We start from the raw sequence: 15,132 nt of genomic DNA on the forward strand, positions 1-15,132 counted from the left end.
GAAGTCTTGGGCTCAAGTGATCCTCCTGCCCAGGCTTCTGAATAACTGGCACTACAGGTGCATACCACCATGCCTGGCTAATTATTTTACTTTTTGTAGAGATGAGGTCTTTCTTTGTTGCCCAGGCTGATCTCAAACTCCTGGCTGCAAGAGATTCTACTGCCTCAGCCTTCCAAAGTGCTGGGATTTACAGGCATGAGCCGCTGTGCCTGGCCTATGTTGTTGTTTTTAAAAAGGAATGAACACTGTGGGTGATGGCCATAATAAAAGAAAAAAGCCAGTAAAGAAACAGAGTATGTGCCGGGAGCAGTGGCTCATGCCTGTAATCCCAGCACTTTGGGAGGCCAAGGTGGGTGGATCACCAGGTCAGTAGTTCAAGACCAGCCTGGCCAAGATGGTGAAACCCCATCTCTACTAAAAATACAAAAATTAGCCAGGCACGGTGGCAGGCGCCTGTAATCCCAGCTACTTGGGACGCTGAGGCAGGAGAATCACTTGAACCCAAGGGGCAGAGGTTGCAATGAGTTGAGATTATGCCACTGTACTCCAGCCTGGGCGACAGAGTCAGACTCCGACTCAAAAAAAAAAAGAAACAGAGTTTTTAGTGTAAGAATGGAATGGGGGAATGGGGATACAAATATAGAAATATCAGCTTATGTACTTAAAGATAGGTAGATAAACTGTAAAAGTAATCATATGTAGGAGATAGTAAGGGACAGGGTTAGAAGTTAACAGGTTTCTGAACATATCTTGTTTTGTAGATTTGACTTTAGAATCCAGAAAATGTTTTACATAATTACAAAACTAAATCAAAAAATTTTTAAACCTTAAAAGTCAAAAGCAAAATGAAACAAATGGACCTAATGTGTGTCAAATTGGTAGCATAACTACACAGGAATTATTTTCAAAATGTTATTAAAACAGTAATTTGAGGCTAGGCCTGTAATCCCAGCACTTTGAGAGGCTGAAGCAGGCGGATCGCTTGAGCCCAGGAGTTCAAGACCAGCCTGGGCAATACAGTGAAACCCCAACTCTACAAAAAAAATACAAAAATTCACCAGGCATGGTGGTACGCACCTGTGGTCCCAGCTACGGGGTGGGGAGGGGGAGTGTTGAGGTGAGAGGATCACCTGAGCCCAGGAGGTCAAGGCTGCAGCAAGCTGTGATTGTGCCACTATACTCCAGCCTGGGTGACAGAGCAAGACCTTGTCTCAAAAATAAAAAGTTTATAAAAAAGAAAGCTAGGGTTTAATCCACGTATATGTGACTCCAGAATGTTAACTCTTAACCATTGTACCATTGTATCCCATAATGTGGTTATATCACCATATGAGGGGATTTCTGTGGCACCTAGAAAGGACTTTTTATTGTAATAGCTAAGTATTTATTTTAATATTACCTTCTATTTGTGGTAAGAAAACTACTGGAAGTTTTCCATTTAAAAGTATGCTGATGATAAGCATACTTTTAAAATAAATGGAAGTAAAAAATTGGCTTAAAGAAAAATAGATTGGCCAGGTGTGGTTCTGGAGGCTGGGAAGTCCAAGAGCAAGGTGCTGGCATCTGGTGAGGACTGCCGTCTGCTTCCAAGATGAAGTCTTGGCCGGGTGAGGTGGCTTACGCCTGTAATCCCAGCACTTTGGGAGGCCGAGGTGGGCGGTTCACCTGAGGTTAGGCATTCAGGACTGGCCTGGCCAACATGGTGAAACCCCATCTCTACTAAAAATAACAAAAAATTAGCCGAGCATGGTGGCAGACGCCTGTAATCCCAGCTACTCGGGAGGCTGAGGCAGGAGAATCACTTGGACCCGGGAGGCGTAGGTTGCAATGAGCTGAGATTGTGCCACTACACTCCAGCCTGGTCAACAGGGTGAGACTCCGTCTCCAAAAAAAAAAAGAGAAAAGAAGAATAGTTCAGTATTGATATAGTAGTGGTAGAATTGAGATGTGACAAAAATTGTATGGCACGACAAAGTTGGAACCTTACTAGGCTGTACTGACTCCATTGGTGTGAATGATGAAATAAGCATTTAATAAGCTTTGCTTATACCCCTAATATCCACATTTTAATTTTATGCCAGACTCTTTTGAAAAGAGAAATATTTTGCATAAAACCTTGTGTGTGTGTGTGTGTGTGTGTTGTGTGTGTGTGTGTGTGTTGTGTGTGTGTGTATGTGTGTGTATATCTGTATGTTTTCAAAGGCCTTAACCATTATAAGAAATTACAGGCTGGGCGTGGTGGCTCACACCTGTAATCCCAGCACTTTGGGAGGCTGAGGCAGGTGGATCACCAGGTCAAGAGATTGAGACCATCCTGGCCAACATGGTGAAACTCCATCTCTACTAAAAATATAAAAATTAGCTGGGCGTGGTGGCGTGCACCTGTAGTCCCAGCTACTCGGGAGGCTGAGGCAGGAGAATCGCTTGAACCCAGGAAGCAGAGGTTGCAGTGAGCCAAAATCACGCCACTGCACTCCAACCTGGTGACAGAATGAGACTCCGTCTCAAAAAACAAAACAAAACAAAAAAACAAAACTTACAGAGGACTTTTTTTTATTGTTGTTACAGAATGTCATACCCAGGCTATCCCCCAACAGGCTACCCACCTTTCCCTGGATATCCTGTAAGTATTGCCACTTAATACCTCACATCCTTAAAACAGGTGTTGTTTGGGACTGGCCCATGTCAGATCTTACAGATATGCTAGAGCAGGGGTCATAAATTCAGATGCTCAGAGGTACTGCATAGAAGAAGTGAGGAAAGGCGATTGTGTGGGGGACTAGAGAGGTCTTGCTTTGTCTATTGAAAGCTGGCAGGTGCTTAGCACCAGCCCTGTGTAGCCATGGAGGGAGGCACACTCAGTGTTGCTAGATACTCCAGCCCTTCAAGTAAAGCCAGAAACTTAGGTTCTATGTGAAATTGCCCAAAGTTTCAAAATTTAGGAGTTAGTTTTAAAAAATGTTAACTGCTGTATGAGCCAGTAAAACATGGATGTAAGCAAAATCCATCCCATGAATCACTGGTTCTTTTTCTTTTTTTTAATACCCTTGAGTCATAATATCACTGCATCTTAACCTTTGTGTTAGAATGTTTAAAATAATTAACGGCTTGGCTAGACCCAGAGATAAATTGCAGTGGATTTGTAGTTCTTAGACTTGGAGTACGTTTTGTAAATGTGCTACTAAGTTCCACCTTGTTGATAGCTATACTACTCTGAGGACTAAGAGCTGAGCCATAAGTAAGAATTGTGCGTTTCAGTTTTTGTTTGTTTGTTTGTTTGTGTTTTTGAGACGGAGTCTCGCTGTGCGCCCAGGCTGGAGTGCAGTGGTGTGATCTCAGTTCACTGCAACTTATGCCTCCTGGGTTCAAGTGATTCTCCTGCCTCAGCCTCCCGAGTAGCTAGGATTTCAGGTGCCCGCCACCGTGGCTGGCTGATTTGTTGTATTTTTAGTAGAGACGGAATTTCACCATGTTGGCCAGGCTTGTCTCAAACTCCTGACCTCAAATGATCTGCCCTCGGCCTCCCAAAGTGCTGGGATTATAGGCGTGAGCCATTGCGCCCGGCTGCATTTCAGTTTTTTGTTTTTGTTTTTGTTTTTGTTTTTGAGATGGAGTCTGGCTCTGTCACCAGGCTAGAGAGTGCAGTGGTGCGATCTCGACTCACTGCAACCTCCGCCTCCTGGGGTTCAAGCGATTCTCCTGCCTCAGCCTCCCGAGTAGCTGGGATTACAGGTACATGCCACCACGCCCAGCTAGGTTTTGTATTTTTAGTAGAGATGGGGTTTCACCATGTTGGCCAGGATGGCCTCAATCTCCTGACCTCGTGATCCGCCCACCTCGGCCTCCCAAAGCGCTGGGATTACAGGCATGAGCCACTTAGCCCAGCCCACATTTCGGTTTTATACTCATAACTGTGGGGCTGCTATCTAACCCTGGGAGAATAGGAAGAGGGGTCTATACAAGTTTATGATGATATGTATCCTTATGCAAAGTGATTATATAGCTCTCGTGAATTTATCATAGGAGAGATGAGAATTATGGATATGTTCCCAAGTCCCTATGTATTAAACAGGACTGTAGTAACTATTTCAGTCAGTGTAGGCTAATTGCTAAAACAGACAACTCCCAAATCTCAGTGACTTAACACGATGAAAAAACAAATGTATTTCTTTCTTCAGTTTCCTGGAAGTCAGTGGAGGATAGGGGGTGGGTGGGACCAGGCTTTGTTTCATGCAATGTTTTGGGTTTCCAGGCTCCTTCCTTATTCTGATCCTACCATCCTCTAGCACTTTGGAGTCCTCCACTGGATCCTCTGCTTATGGGTGGCAGATGAAGGAAGAGAGAGAGCATGGAGGATTTGCCAGAGGTTTTTAGGGGACAGGTTTAGAAAGTGGTGTATGTCACTTTTGTCTACGTTCATTTACTGATATTCATTCATGTGGTTCGACCTAACTGCAAGGGGGTCTGGGAAATGTAGTCTGTATAGCTTTGTGGCCTGGGAAGAAAGAGTTCAGTGAACATGCAACAATCTCTGCCACTCTGCATATTGTTGCTCTGAACCATGAAGTCCAAAATGTCACATCCAGTGTGTGATGTGATATACAGGTTACCTTTTTTATTTTTAAATATTATGTAACAGATCCAGATGTGTTGCAAGAAAGCCTCAAATTCCTGTTTAGGATATAGAGGAGGATCTTTCTCATATTTGTAGATGCTGGGAAAATGAAGGAACTAATGAGTTTTTTTTTTTTCTTAAAACCTTGAGGTTTGTAAAGAATCCTGTTCTGACTCCCAAATAGAGAAGCAGACCCCTCTTGCCTGACCCAAGTAGAATTAAATTTAACTGAATTCTGACAAACAAGTGTCCTTACAAACTGGTATACTGATAAACTAGTATAAGATACCAGGATTTCTAATGGGACTTTTAAAAAGTAAAAGAATGAGCTAGATCTTAATAATAACCTCTGTTTATTCCTTATTTTTAGATGGGTCATATTTCTCTATGATCGTATTTGTTTAAAAATTATTCTGATTTTTCAGCCTGCAGGTCAGGAGTCATCTTTTCCCCCTTCTGGTCAGTATCCTTATCCTAGTGGCTTTCCTCCAATGGGAGGAGGTGCCTACCCACAAGTGCCAAGTAGTGGCTACCCAGGAGCTGGAGGCTACCCTGCGCCTGGAGGTTATCCAGCCCCTGGAGGCTATCCTGGTGCCCCACAGCCAGGGGGAGCTCCATCCTATCCCGGAGGTGAGTTACGGGTTGTGGAATTAGTAATGATTGGGATTGCTGTAGCACTTTTTCCTTCTCCCTTTATCCTCTTCATTCCTGCTTGTTTTGTATAAGGTCACGTCGCTTTTAGGTAACCTTAGGTAGTAAGGACCTAGCTGGCAAGATGGAGGGATGAAGATTCTCTGGGGATATGAAAGCTGGGAGCAGTTTCAAAAATTCCACTGTGAAGGGACTTGGAATAAATTTCATGGCAATAAAGGACCAATATGTAACACTTTGCTTGTTTGTAGTCTTAAGACCCGATGAAGACATTTCAATTAGCAAGACTGTGACCTTTAGGTCAGCTTTATTCAAAGGTAAAAAAGACCCCAAAAAACAACAAAAAAAAACCCTTAGCCCTTTTGTATTTTAAGTTAGTAGGGAAGAGTAATAAAGTAAAATTTTGGCTGGGTGTGGTGGCTCACACCTGTAATCCCGACACTTTGGGAGGTTGAGGTGGGTGGATCACTTGAAGCAAGGAGTTCGAGACCAGCTTGGCCAACATGGTGAAACCCTGTCTCTACTAAAAATATGAACATTAGCTGGGTGTGGTGGCGCATGCCTGTAATCCCAGCTACCTGGGAGGCTGAGGCAGGAAAATCACTTGAACCTGGTAGGTAGAGTTTGCAGTGAGCCGAGATTGTGCCACTAAACTCCAGCCTGGGCAACAGAGTGAGACTGTCTCAAAAAATAAATAAATATATAAGGTAAAAATGTAAAAACTTATTTTTTACTGGAGAATTTGAAGTTTTGAATCTAGATAAACAGGGACTGCTATTATAGCATTAATAGCATATTTTTCCACTGTTAACAATAGATATTTTTCTAAAGTTTTTTCTGCAATCATGAGAACTGTACTATAGTTTATTGACATGTTCTTTTCTCTAGTTCCTCCAGGCCAAGGATTTGGAGTCCCACCAGGTGGAGCAGGCTTTTCTGGGTATCCACAGCCACCTTCACAGTCTTATGGAGGTGGTCCAGCACAGGTTCCACTACCTGGTAGGTACCAGCTGTCCAGAAAAAAAACAGTATCATGATATTTTGAGTTTTTAAATTGCCATTGAGGGAACTTAGTTTATATTTGAGATAATCTGCAATAAATGTTTATATATTTCCATAAATAATTTTAAACATAATGGTTTTATGAAATATATTAAATTGATGGAAAAGTTTAATCAGTAAAATAGAGATAAAGTCACACTTTTTCTATTAAAAAAATCTGTCCCAAAGCCAAAAAGGAAGCCTTCAGGAACTTCTCTGCCCACTCCTGTGCCAATAGTAAAACCACCCCCAGAACTGTATTCTGACAACCATTCCAGATGGAATCAGAATTTAATCTGGTTCAAGTGTGAAAAAAGTATTATTTATGAGGATCTTATGTAGAACATGGAATATTAAAAAGGTTCTTATGACCAAAGTTGGTTTTAGATTCAGTAAATTATATTTTTAAAAACTATCCTCATAAGTATCATAGTGTGAATGTTCTTGTATGTTTCCATATTCATAGTCATCAATGCTGTTTTGAAAAATTAAAACATGTAAGACCTGTTGCCGTATTATTATTTTTAACATTATAGGTGGCTTTCCTGGAGGACAGATGCCTTCTCAGTATCCTGGAGGACAACCTACTTACCCTAGTCAGGTATTTTGTTCCTAACTTTTAAGCTCAGTCTAGGTAGCTAGATAAAGAAGAAACCTATCCTTTGCTGAGGTTTCCATGGGTCAGAGGAAATGGCCCATTATAGTAATGGAAGACTAAAGTCTTTGCTTCTGATAGACTCCATACTTTCTTTGGTCCATCTGCTTTAATAGTGTCCTGATGACTTTGAGAAGACAAGCATAGGTCTATTCTCATAGGTAATGATTCTCACAACTTTATCCTAGAGATTCACCTGGGGTCTTGGTTTTAGTTCTTTTTCCTTTTCCTTGCCCTTACCAGCAGTTACACCTATGAATTTGGGTGGCTGGGTGATTGGTATTTCTGACAGTGATTTATGTAGAGTGGTTTTGTTTCCCATTTTTACCTTTATAACTTTTCACTCTTTTTTCAGATCAATACAGATTCTTTTCCTTCCTATCCTGTTTTCTCTCCTGTTTCTTTGGATTATAGCAGTGAAGTGAGTAAGGTTTTCTAATGTTCACTAATCACTAGGTCCTTTATATGTGCCTTTGTTTCTGATTCTCATGTACTTGTCTCTCACTACTTCTTAAGGGCTCACCTGTATCTATTTTATCTTTATGTTCCTGTAATAGCTGGTAGGGCTTTAGACACAGTAGCCAGTTAGTCTGTTGACTGGATTTTCTCAGTAGCTGCAGAGTTTCCTATATGTCAAATATTTGCCCTACTCCGTATGGCTTCTTTTTTTTTTTTTTTGAGATGGAGTTTCACTGTTGGCACCCAGGCTAGAGTGCAGTGGCACGACCTCGGCTCACTGCACCCTCCACCTTCCAGGTTCAAGCGATTTTCCTGCCTCAGCCTCCGGAGTAACTGGGATTACAGGCGCACGCCACCACACCTGTCACATTTTTTGTATTTTTAGTAGAGACAGGGTTTCACCATGTTGGCCAGGCTGGTCTCGAACTCTTGACCTCAGGTGATCCACCTGCCTCGGCCTCCCAAAGTGCTGGGATTACAGGCATGAGCCACCACGCACGGCCTGGCTTCTTATTTTAATCGCAAATTTTATTCTTAAATTACCTTGTTAATTTTTTTATAGCCTATGCAAGTTACTAGGAACAAAATAAGCAGTATACTTTATGCTTACTTTTATTTTGATTTTCTTATTGATTTCTATATTGGATATTCATGGATGTCTAGCATTTTCAAGCTTGTTTTAGGCTGGGGTAGGAGAAGGATTCTAGTATTGGAAGAGAAACACCTTAGTGATTTTTTTAGCTCACTTTTCTGATTTGAGGTATGTGAGCTCCAGAGAGGTTGAGAAACTTGTCTAGGGCAACACAACTAGTGAAGGACAAAGCTGAGAAGATTCTAGTCTATATCTTCTGCCTTCTAGACCAGCGGTCTCTCTCTTATACAAAGTTGCTTTGCTGATACAGTAAATCATACTCCTCCCAAGCATGTAGTAAGTTGCTTTCAGTCCTTTTTTTCATTGTTGAAGTTGTTTGCCAATCATATTATAAACCTGTAATCACTTTTGTTATGAAAATTTTTATTTTAGTTTAAGCATGCATATAATTTTAGAGAAATCATTTTATGACTGAATATGAATGATTTTTAAACATGAAACACTAAAAGTAAATCACATGTACTTATGCAACTTATTTTTATTTTTTTTTTTATTACACTTTAAGTTCTAGGGTACATGTGCACAACGTGCAAGTTTGTTACATATGTATACATGTGCCATGTTGGTGTGCTGCACCCATTAACTCGTCATTTATATTAGGTATATATCCTAATGCTATCCCTCCCCCCCACCCCAACCCCACGACAGTCCCTGGTGTGTGATGTTCCCCATCCTGTGTCCAAGTGTTCTCATTGTTCAGTTGCCACCTATGAGTGAGACCATGCGGTGTTTGGTTTTCTGTCCTTACGATAGTTTGCTCAGAATGATGGTTTCCAGCTTCATCCATGTCCCTACAAAGGACATGACCTCATCCTTTTTATGGCTGCATAGTATTCCATGGTGTATATGTGCCACATTTTCTTAATCCAGTCTATCATTGATGGACATTTGGGTGGGTTCCAAGTCTTTGCTATTGTGAATAGTGCTGCAATAAACATACGTGTGCATGTGTCTTTATAGCAGCATGATTTATAATCCTTTGGGTATATACCTAGTAATGGGATGGCTGGGTCAAATGGTGTTTCTAGTTCTAGATCCTTGAGGAATCGCCACACTGACTTCCACAATGGTTGAACTAGTTTACAGTCCCACCAACAGTGTAAAAGTGTTCCTATTTCTCCACATCCTCTCCAGCACATGTTGTTTGCTGACTTTTTAATGATTGCCATTCTAACTGGTGTGAGATGATATCTCATTGTGGTTTTGATTTGCATTTCTCTGATGGCCAGTGATGATGAGCATTTTTTCATGTGTCTGTTGGCTGCATAAATGTCTTCTTTTGAGAAGTGTCTGTTCATATCCTTTGCCCACTTTTTGATGGGGTTGTTTGATTTTTTTCTTGTAAATTTGTTTAAGTTCTTTGTAGATTTTGGATATTAGCCATTTGTCAGATGGGTAGATTGCAAAAATGTTCTCCCATTCTGTAGGTTGCCTGTTCACTCTGATGGTAGTTTCTTTTGCCATGCAGAAGCTCTTTAGTTTAATTAGATCCCATTTCTTAATTTTGGCTTTTGTTGCCATTGCTTTTGGTGTTTTAGACATGAAGTCCTTGCCCATGCTTATGTCCTGAATGGTATTGCCTAGGTTTTCTTCTAGGGTTTTTATGGTTTTAGATCTAACGTTTAAGTCTTTAATCCATCTTGAATTAATTGTTGTATAAGGTGTAAGGAAGGGATCCAGTTTCAGCTTTCTACATATGGCTAGCCAGTTTTCCCAGCACCATTTATTAAATAGGGAATCCTTTCCCCATTTCTTGTTTTTGTCAGGTTTGTCAAAGATCAGATGGTTGTAGATGTGTGGTATTACTTCTGAGGGCTCTGTTCTGTTCCATTGGTCTATATCTCTGTTTTGGTACCAGTACCATGCTGTTTTGGTTACTGTAGCCTTGTAGTATAGTTTAAAGTCAGGTAGCATGATGCCTCCAGCTTTGTTCTTTTGGCTTAGGATTGTCTTGGCAATGTGGGCTCTTTTTTGGTTCCATAACAACTTTAAAGTAGTTTTTTCCAGTTCTGTGAAGAAAGTCATTGGTAGCTTGATGGGGATGGCATTGAATCTGTAAATTACCTTGGGCAGTATGGCCATTTTCAGGATATTGATTCTTCCTATCCATGAGCATGGAATGTTCTTGTTCTTCCATTTGTTTGTGTCCTTTTTTATTTCGTTGAGCAGTGGTTTGTAATTCTCCTTGAAGAGGTCCTTCACATCCCTTGTAAGTTGGATTCCTATGTATTTTATTCTCTTTGAAGCGATTGTGAATGGGAATTCACTCATTATTTGGCTCTCTGTTTGTCTGTTATTGGTGTATAGGAATGCTTGTGATTTTTGCATATTGATTTTGTATCCTGAGACTTTGCTGAAGTTGCTTATCAGCTTAAGGAGACTTTGGGCTGAGACAATGGGGTTTTCTAAATATACAGTCATGTCATCTGCAAACAGGAACAATTTGACTTCCTCTTTTCCTAATTGAATACCCTTTATTTCTTTCTCCTGCCTGATTGCCCTGGCCAGAACTTCCAACACTATGTTGAATAGGAGTGGTGAGAGAGGGCATCCCTGTCTTGTGCCCGTTTTCAAAGGGAATGCTTCCAGTTTTTGCCCATTCAGTATGATATTGGCTGTGGGTCTGTCATAAATAGCTCTTATTATTTTGAGATACGTCCCATCAATACCTAATTTATTGAGGGTTTTCAGCATGAAGTGCTGTTAAATTTTGTCAAAGGCCTTTTCTGCATCTATTGAGATAGTCATGTGGTTTTTGTCTTTGGTTCTGTTTATATGCTGGATTACATTTATTGATTTGCATATGTTGAACCAGCCTTGCATCCCAGGGATGAAGCCAACTCGATCGTGATGGATAAGCTTTTTGATGTGCTACTGGATTCGGTTTGCCAATATTTTATTGAGGATTTTTGCATCAATGTTCATCAGGGATATTGGTCTAAAATTCTCTTTTTTTTGTTGTGTCTCTGCCAGGCTTTGTTATCACGATGATGTTGGCCTTATAAAATGAGTTACTGAGGATTCCCTCTCTTTCTATTGATTGGAATAGTTTCAGAAGGAATGGTACTAACTCCTCTTTGTACCTCTGGTAGAATTCGGCTGTGAATCTGTCTGGTCCTGGACTTTTTTTGGTTGGTAGGCTCTTAATTATTGCCTCAATTTCAGAGCCTGTTATTGGTCTATTCAGGGATTCAACTTCTTCCTGGTTTAGTCTTGGGAGGGTGTATGTGTCCAGGAATTTATCCATTTCTTCTAGATTTTCTAGTTTATTTGCATAGAGGTGTTCATAGTATTCTCTGATGGTAGTTTGTATCTCTGTGGGATTGGTGGTGATATCCCCTTTATCATTTTTTATTGCGTCTATTTAATTCTTCTCTTTTTCCTTTTTTATTAGTCTCATATGCAACTTATTTTATGTAACAATTACCACCTTAAGCTGGAACTAAAACCAGTAGGTTGAAGTTAACAGAATGCAGAGTGTTAGATTTTGGAAGAGCTTTCAGATGGAAGTGAAATAGGCTACCCTGTGAGGGGTGAGCTTCTTGTCACTGAAAGTCCACAGGCAGATTTTGGTTGATGTTGAGTATGGATGTGTCTGTGTGTATCAAGGAAGGTGTAAAAAAAATTTTTGTCTTAGATGGGAAGTTGGGCCAGTTTATCCCTCCTGATTGATCCAGTTCTCTAATTCTGTTATAGTCCTGTTGTTGTTGTTGTTTCATTTGTTTGTTCAATTTTGAGACAGGGCCTCACTCTGCTGCTCAGGTCAGGCTGGAGTACAGTGGCGTGATCAAAGCACACTGCAGCCTCGAAATGCTGGGCTCAAGCGATCCTCCTGCATCAGTGTCCTGAGTAACTGGGACTATAGTTGTGCACCAGCACACCCACCTAATTTTTTAATTTTTGGTAAAGATGAAGGTTTTGATGTGTTGCCCAGGCTGGTCTTGAACTCCTGGGCTCAAGCGATCCTCCTGCCTCAGCCTCCCAAAATGCTGGAGTTGCAGATGTGAGCCACTGTGCCCAGCTCTATGATAGTTTTTCAGCAAGAAGGTTGGAATCAAATGGGCATTAAAGAAGAATAGCAAAGGTTGGAACTTCTGGTAGCAGATTTTGCTGAGAACTCTCCCCTAGAATTTAACCTCAAGAATTTAACCTCACAGATCCTGATTTCTCTTTTTTTTTTTTTTTTTTTTAGAGACAGAGTCTCACTCTGTTGCCAGGCTAGAGTGTGCAGTGGCACGATCTCGGGTCACTGCAACCTCCGCCTCCTGGGTTCAAGTGATTCTCCTGCCTCAGCCTCCTGAGTAGCTGGGACTACAGGTGCGCACCACCACACCCAGCTAATTTTTGTATTTGTAGTAGAGACAGGGTTTCACCATGTTAGCCAGGATGGTCTCAATCTCTTGACCTCGTGATCCACCTGCCTCGACCTCCCGAAGTGCTGGGATTACAGGCATGAGCCACTGTGCCCAGCCCAGATCCTGATTTCTTTGAATTCAGTTTAATGCCTGGAAGATGACAGTATTCTTGAAAATTTACTTCAAACTTTCAACAGAGAATACATCAAAAAAATTTTTCCCTACAGATGAAATATGAAATCAATATATATATGTGTGTGTGTGTATATATATATATATTTATATATATATATTTGTTTTTACAAAAGAGAATCACAGAAAATGAGAATCATCAAATGGTACACAGTGAGGGTTAGTTTATCTATTCCAGTGTATTAGAAACAGTGGCTTCTGTCCTATTTAGGATTTTAGTGACAGCGGTTACATCAAAGGAAACTTAGTTTCTTGAGACATGAAGGCTTATAAAATTTTTTTATACTCGACTATTTGCTACAAGTAGAATAATTTTGGCTTTCTATTAAAACCACTATAGGTATATTTGTTAGTTCTCTGCTTACAGCCCTAGCTTGGAAACTAGTAGAGGATGGATGCTAAGGCTTACTGGTAGAAGAAAATGTTGGAGTAAAAATATATATGAGTGGGAGGAGCTATTGACCCATAAAAGTGTTATCTTGAAAAGCTGCTGAAAGATGGGGCTTGTTCTCATCTCCTCAGTTGCTTTGCCCCCACAAATGCTGGTGTACTGCTGTATTCAGTGTGTATAACTTTAAATACAGTTTCTGTTGTCTAAAAAGCAGTTGAATCATCTTTTATTTTGAAATGGTATTGATTGCATGTTTAAATGATAATACTTTGGAGGTATTGGATTAAATAAACTGTGTGTGTGTATATGTGTGTTTTCTGCGGTGAAAATACTTATTTTACAACAGTAATCTTTATTTTAGGTCAACATTCAAACATACAAGAAATGTGTTGTTACAATTAAAATTTTTTTAAAAAGTAGTGGTGCATCATCTTCATCCCATCCCTCTTAAGCTCTGACTTGAACACCCTAAGAAACTTCTTGAATTATTCTGGGCTGGCCGCACACCTGTAATTCCAGCACTTTGGGAGGCCAAGGCAGGGGGATCACTTGAGGCCAAGAATTCGATACCAGCCTGGGCAACATAGCAAGACCCCCGTCTCTACAAAAGTAAGAAATTAGCTGGGCATGGTGGCACATGCCTGTAGTGCTAGCTACTCAGGAGGCTGAGGCAGGAGGATTGCTTGGGCTCAGGAATTCAAGGTTACTGTGAGCTATGTTTGTGCCACTGCATTCCAGCCTGAACAACAGAGTGAGAGCCTATCTCTAAAAAATAAAAAATTGGGGGAAACTATTGAATTATTTCATAGCTTTGTGCTTTAAATTGTTTTATCTTTTAATTTTGACATAATTTTAGACTTGCAAAATAGTACAAATAATTTGTATATACCCTTTACTCAGATTCTCCAAATGTTAACTTCCTACATAAACACAATACAATGATCAAAATCAGGAAATAACATTGATATAGTACTGTTACCCAACCTACAGACCTTTTTTCAGTTTCACCAGTTGTCTCAATGATGTCCTTTTTCTGGTTCAGGATCAAATCCAGAATGCAGTGTTGTATTTATTGTCATGTCTCTTAAGTCTCCTTTAATCTGAAATAGTTCCTCAGTCTTTGTTGTTCATGCCCTTGATGCTTTTGAAGAACACTGTCAGTTATTTTATAAAATATTTCTTAATTTGGGTTTGTCTGATATTTTCTCATGGTTAAATCCAGGTCATGCCTTTTTGGCAAGAGTACCACAGAAATGATTTTGTGCCCCCAGTGCATCATATCAGGAGACGCTTATTATTGACTTATTCCATTACTGGTGATAATTAATTTTGATCATTTAAGTTGGTGCCTGCAAGGTTTCTCTGCTGTAATGTTATAGGTTATACAAATATCCTGTTTCTTTATACTTTTGCCACCTAATTTTAGCACCCACTGTTGATTCTTGCCTGAAACAGTTACTACCATAGTATTTGCTAAATGGCAATTTTTAATTTTCATATAGATTTATTTCATGTATAATAATCAGGGTCCATATAGGAAATTAAGAGAGATTACTAAAATTATATTGCTGGTTTGAAATCTCACTGGGCACTCATGTGCTACTTCACTAAAGCCATTTTATATTCTTCTGTTTTTAAATCAAACATTGTCGCTCATCTCACACTATTCAGGGATCAGTCTTCTTTTTTCTTCCTATTCTACCAAAAAGGAAACCATAGTAAGATTGTGACTTTAATTTCACAAGTTTGGCCATCTTGTCTCCTGGAAGTTTGGTGTCTGGCTATCTGTTGGCAGGAGAAAAATCTGTCCTGAAGGGGGATAGGTCTTTCCTGTCTGTTCCATAATGAGCTCTGGTAATAAAATGCTCATATCCTTGCCTTAAAACCCAAACATTGGCCTTCTTACTTAAGATTGATGTCTGGGGAAGTCTTTAAGTTTCCTCATTAGAAACTTACTGGAAATGCTGACATGGATTTTATGCCTTTTATTTTCAGCCTGCCACAGTGACTCAGGGCACTCAAGGAACTATCCGACCAGCTGCCAACTTCGATGCTATAAGAGATGCAGAAATTCTTCGTAAGGCAATGAAGGGTTTTGGTAAGGAAAACAAATTTTTGTCC

The 15,132-nt window shown here is 40.3% G+C and overlaps 1 protein-coding gene across 2 annotated transcripts in view; it reads left to right on the forward strand.

Moving 5' to 3' along the window:
- The window catches only part of ANXA7 (annexin A7), a 38,704-nt gene that overhangs the window by 10,757 nt on the left and 12,815 nt on the right, over positions 1-15,132 (forward strand). The window contains exons 2-7 of one of the 2 annotated variants that reach the window (XM_019034545.4): positions 2,569-2,623; positions 5,041-5,245; positions 6,155-6,265; positions 6,844-6,908; positions 7,318-7,383; positions 15,007-15,109. In XM_019034545.4, the coding sequence (XP_018890090.2) occupies positions 2,570-2,623; positions 5,041-5,245; positions 6,155-6,265; positions 6,844-6,908; positions 7,318-7,383; positions 15,007-15,109 (604 nt within the window). In that variant the 5' untranslated portion in view covers position 2,569. The remainder of the gene's footprint in view (positions 1-2,568; positions 2,624-5,040; positions 5,246-6,154; positions 6,266-6,843; positions 6,909-7,317; positions 7,384-15,006; positions 15,110-15,132) is intronic. The other variant, XM_019034546.4, reaches the window with a different exon arrangement.

This window comes from Gorilla gorilla, chromosome 8, assembly GCF_029281585.2.
Source record: "Gorilla gorilla gorilla isolate KB3781 chromosome 8, NHGRI_mGorGor1-v2.1_pri, whole genome shotgun sequence".
Taxonomy (NCBI): Eukaryota; Metazoa; Chordata; class Mammalia; order Primates; family Hominidae; genus Gorilla; species Gorilla gorilla.